The sequence below is a fragment of the Geospiza fortis genome, unplaced genomic scaffold (assembly GCF_000277835.1).
Source record: "Geospiza fortis unplaced genomic scaffold, GeoFor_1.0 scaffold597, whole genome shotgun sequence".
Lineage (NCBI taxonomy): Eukaryota > Metazoa > Chordata > Aves > Passeriformes > Thraupidae > Geospiza > Geospiza fortis.
Window position 1 is genome coordinate 9,560 of NW_005055117.1, and position 4,853 is coordinate 14,412.

Consider the following 4,853-nt stretch of genomic DNA (forward strand, 5'->3'; position numbering starts at 1 on the left):
GGATGTGCGGGGAACGGGGATGTGCGGGGAACGGGGATGTGCGGGGAACGGGGATGTGCGGGGATGGGAGGATGTGCGGGGATGGGAGGATGTGCGGGGGATGGGGATCATCCCGGGAATCGGGGGATGTCCCGGGAGGAGCGTTTGGGGCAGCCCAGGGTGCTTCGTCCCTGTGCGGGTCCGGGACAACGGGATAAATCCCGGGATAACGGGATAAATCCCGGGATAACGGGATAAATCCCGGGATAACGGGTCTGTGGGATCCCGGGATAATGGGTCTGTGGGGATCCCAATCCCCTGTTCCCATATTGCCAACATTCCCGTATTTCCACCATTCCCAGGAGTCCGGGGATGATGAATCCCGCGGGGAGCACCCAGTGGGATCCCACAGTTCCCAATCCCACATTCCCGCCCCACAGTTCCCAATCCCACATTCCCACCCCACAGTTCCCAATCCCACATTCCCGTTCCACAATTCCCAATCCCACATTCCCGTCCCACAATTCCCAATCCCACATTCCCGTCCCACAGTTCCCAATCCCACATTCCCACCCCACAGTTCCCAATCCCACATTCCCACCCCACAGTTCCCAATCCCACATTCCCACCCCACAGTTCCCAATCCCACATTCCCGCCCCACAGTTCCCAATCCCACATTCCTGTCCCACAGTTCCCAATCCCTCATTCCCGTTCCACAGCTCCCAATCCCACATTCCCGTCCCACAGTTCCCAATCCCACATTCCCACCCCACGATTCCCAATCCCACATTCCCGTCCCACAATTCCCAATCCCACATTCCCGTCCCACAGTTCCCAATCCCACATTCCCACCCCACAGTTCCCAATCCCACATTCCCACCCCACAGTTCCCAATCCCACATTCCCACCCCACAGTTCCCAATCCCACATTCCCGTTCCACAATTCCCAATCCCACGGGAGTGGGGTGGGGATGGGGTGGGAGCGGCGTCTTGGTGATCCCAGCTGGAAATGGGATCCTCTGGGGGAGCTCCTGCTTCTCCAGGGGTCAGAAACGGGATCCCAGGGATCTCTGGGTGAGCCAGGGGCTGGAAATGGGATCCCCAGGAGGAGCTCCTGCTTCTCCAGGGGTCAGAAATGGGATCCCAGGGATCTCTGGGTGATCCAGGCTGATCCACGTCCCTGCAGGCAGGAAGCACATGCGCCAGTCCACCACGGAGCACACCCGGCAGACGTTCTCTGGCAATGGGATCCCAGGGGGGATCTCCTGGCTCTCCAGGGGTTGGGATGGGATCTCTGGGTGATCCAGGGGCTATGAATGGGATCCCAGGGATCTCTGGGTGATCCAGGCTGATCCACGTCCCTGCAGGAAGGAAGCACATGCGCCAGTCCACCACGGAGCACACCCGGCAGACGTTCCTGCGGCTGCGGGAGCGCCAGGTGCAGTCCAAGAGGAAGAAGGGAGGGACGAGCTACGAGCGGCCCCTGACCCAGGAGGAGCTGCTGGAGGAGGCCAAGATCACCGAGGAGATCAACCTGCGCTCCCTGGGTACTGGGAATGGGATTGGGAATGGGAATGGGAATGGGAATGGGCCAGGATCACCCAGGAGATCAACCTGCGCTCCCTGGGTACTGGGAATGGGATTGGGAATGGGATTGGGAATGGGAATGGGCCAGGATCACCCAGGAGATCAACCTGCGCTCCCTGGGTACTGGGAATGGGATTGGGAATGGGAATGGGAATGGGAATGGGCCAGGATCACCCAGGAGATCAACCTGCGCTCCCTGGGTGAGGGAACGGGGTTGGGATTTGCAGTGGGGTACGGGGACAGGGACCCTGGGACTGGCACAAGGAGCCCAGAACTGATCCAGGATCCCAGGAGCAGAGCTGGCAGCGCTGTGCTGTCCCTGTGTGGGACTGAGCCGTTCCTGCCCCTGCTCCTGCCCCAGAGAACTACGAGCGGCTGGAGGCCGACAAGAAGAAGCAGGTGCAGAAGAAGAGGAAGATCGTGGGCCCCGTGATCCGGTACTGGTCCCTGACCATGCCCCTCCTGCCCGAGCCCCACGATGACCCCGTGGACGTGGAGGGGTGAGTGCCCCCAGAACCCCAAATCCCGGCCTGGAGTGCCCCACAGCGGCTGGGCAGCGCCTCAGAGCTCCCAGATCCCAAAATCCCGGTTTTGGCGGGTGGATTTGGGCACTGGATCCCAACCTGGGGCTCTCACCTTGGAACCCCCTAATCCCATGGAAAAGCAGGTTTTGGGCCCCAAATCTCATGGGAAAAACATTTTTTGAGCTCCACCTTGGCGATCTCAAATTCCACATTTGAGTTGCAGTTTTTGAGGCCCCAAATCCCTTTGGAATCGCAGTTCTTGGGCACCGCCTTGACAATCCCAAATCCCCTGGGAATTGCGGTTTTTGGGCACCACCGTGGCCATCCCAAATCCCCCATCGGAGCCGCACCTTTTCAGCCCCCAAATCCCTTAGGACTCCCCGTTCTGGCCGCCCCAAGTCCCCCATTGGAGTTGCAGTTTTTGAGATCCCAAATCCCCTGGGAATTGCGGTTTTTGGGCACCACCGTGGCCATCCCAAATCCCCCATCGGACCCCCTCACCTTTCGAGCCCCCAAATCCCTTAGGACCCCCCCTTTTGGCCACCCAAGTCCCCCATTGGAGTTGCAGTTTTTGAGATCCCAAATCCCCTGGGAATTGCGGTTTTTGGGCACCACCGTGGCCATCCCAAATCCCCCATCGGACCCCCTCACCTTTCGAGCCCCCAAATCCCTTAGGACCCCCCGTCCTTCCCAAAACAGCAGAGAATTGTCATCAAACAGAGCGTTCTGAGTGCCTGAGAGATGGAACTGGGGTTTGGGATACTGGGGTTTGGGGTTTGGGAGAGTCCTTCCCAAAACAGCAGAGAATTGTCATCAAACAGAGCGTTCTGAGTGCCTGAGAGATGGAACTGGGGTTTGGGATACTGGGGTTTGGGGTTTGGGAGAGTCCTTCCCAAAACAGCAGAGAATTGTCATCAAACAGAGCGTTCTGAGTGCCTGAGAGATGGAACTGGGGTTTGGGATACTGGGGTTTGGGGTTTGGGAGAGTCCTTCCCAAAACAGCAGAGAATTGTCATCAAACAGAGCGTTCTGAGTGCCTGAGAGATGGAACTGGGGTTTGGGATACTGGGGTTTGGGGTTTGGGAGAGTCCTTCCCAAAACAGCAGAGAATTGTCATCAAACAGAGCGTTCTGAGTGCCTGAGAGATGGAACTGGGGTTTGGGATACTGGGGTTTGGGGTTTGGGAGAGTCCTTCCCAAAACAGCAGAGAATTGTCATCAAACAGAGCGTTCTGAGTGCCTGAGAGATGGAACTGGGGTTTGGGATACTGGGGTTTGGGGTTTGGGAGAGTCCTTCCCAAAACAGCAGAGAATTGTCATCAAACAGAGCGTTCTGAGTGCCTGAGAGATGGAACTGGGGTTTGGGATACTGGGGTTTGGGGTTTGGGAGAGTCCTTCCCAAAACAGCAGAGAATTGTCATCAAACAGAGCGTTCTGAGTGCCTGAGAGATGGAACTGGGGTTTGGGATACTGGGGTTTGGGGTTTGGGAGAGTCCTTCCCAAAACAGCAGAGAATTGTCATCAAACAGAGCGTTCTGAGTGCCTGAGAGATGGAATTGGGGTTTGGGATATTGGGGTTTGGGGTTTGGGAATGTTCCTAAAACAGCACCAAATCGTCATCAAACAGAGCATCCCCAGTGCCTGAGAGATGGAATTGGGGTTTGGGATATTGGGGTTTGGGGTTTGGGAGAGTCCTTCCCAAAACAACAGAGAATCGTCATCAAACAGAGCGTCCCCAGTGCCTGAGAGATGGAATTGGGGTTTGGGATATTGGGGTTTGGGGTTTGGGAATGTCCTTCCCAAAACAGCACAAAATCGTCATCAAACAGAGCGTCCCCAGTGCCCAAGATCCCGGATTTGGGATTTGGGGTGTTGGCATTCTGGGATTGACAGCTGTCATGGTTTTGTTGAGGGGCTCCTTTCCAAAGTGTTGGCAGCGCCTGAAATCCCGGGATTTTGGGGCGCTGGGCTGTTGGGATTTGGGATTTAGGGATATGGGATGTTTTTTTTGGGGGTCGCTGTTCACCAGGAGTGTTGGAAGAGGGAATAAAGTTGATTTGGGGGTTGGTGTGTGTGGGGTGGTGGGAGCCCCTTTTTCCAGGAGTTCCTACAATAAATAAAGAGGTTTGCAGAACCCTTTCCAGAAATCCTGCAAAAAACAAGGGGTGGGAGCCGTTTTACCAAGAAATCCTACAACAAACAAGGTTCATGAACCCATTGTTTTCCGGAAGACCCTACAATAATATGGGATTCCTTTCTCCAGAAAAGCCTAAAATAAAGTTTATGGGATCCCCTTTTCCAGAAGAACCCACAAAACTCATTCCCAGCTCCCCCAAACCCCATTTGGGAGGGTCCAAACCCCCTTCACCCCCCGAACTCGGGGCTTGTGGGGCCAAAGCCACCTTGAGGTTTGTGGGGTTTGTAAAGGATCCGCGCCCCCCTCACCTTTCCCTGTATCCCCCTTTTCCCCTGGGCGGTTTTGGGGTCGGAGCTCTGCGGGGTTTGTAGGACTGGGGAAGGATCCGCTCTCCCTTTCCCCCCGGCCGTTTTTGGGGCCGGGGCGGGGGGGCGGGGGCGGGGCCCCCCCGTTCCCGATAAGGGCCGGGACGCGGATCCGCCCCTCCCGGCCCGAATAAAGCGCTGATCTCATGCCCCGCGCGGCCCCAGAGCTTTGGGATCGGCCCCGGCTTTTGGGATCGGCTTTGGGATCGGCCGCGGGGCTCCGGGATCGGCCCCGGCTTTTGGGATCGGCTTTGGGAACGG

General features: G+C 57.1%; 2 protein-coding genes across 2 annotated transcripts in view; both read left to right on the forward strand.

The window, feature by feature from the left end:
- Nucleotides 1-1,332: 1,332 nt before the first annotated feature.
- On the forward strand, nt 1,333-2,756 carry VPS72 (vacuolar protein sorting 72 homolog). The gene is made up of 2 exons (XM_031065725.1): nt 1,333-1,527; nt 1,929-2,756. The coding sequence occupies exons 1-2, from the start codon at nt 1,359-1,361 to the stop codon at nt 2,069-2,071; spliced, it is 312 nt and encodes a 103-aa protein (XP_030921585.1). The 5' UTR covers nt 1,333-1,358; the 3' UTR covers nt 2,072-2,756.
- Nucleotides 2,757-3,880: 1,124 nt separating this feature from the next.
- The window catches only part of LOC102038264 (tropomodulin-4-like), a 6,289-nt gene continuing 5,316 nt past the window's right edge, over nt 3,881-4,853 (forward strand). The window contains exon 1 of the mRNA XM_031065723.1: nt 3,881-3,929. Within this exon, the coding sequence (XP_030921583.1) occupies nt 3,881-3,929 (49 nt within the window). The remainder of the gene's footprint in view (nt 3,930-4,853) is intronic.

Bases quoted from the DNA above. Each gene is read 5' to 3' on its own strand.
- VPS72 (XM_031065725.1), top strand. From the start codon at position 1,359: ATGCGCCAGTCCACCACGGAGCACACCCGGCAGACGTTCCTGCGGCTG. The intron at 1,528-1,928 runs GTACTGGGAATG...CTCCTGCCCCAG, and splicing joins GATCAACCTGCGCTCCCTGG to AGAACTACGAGCGGCTGGAG.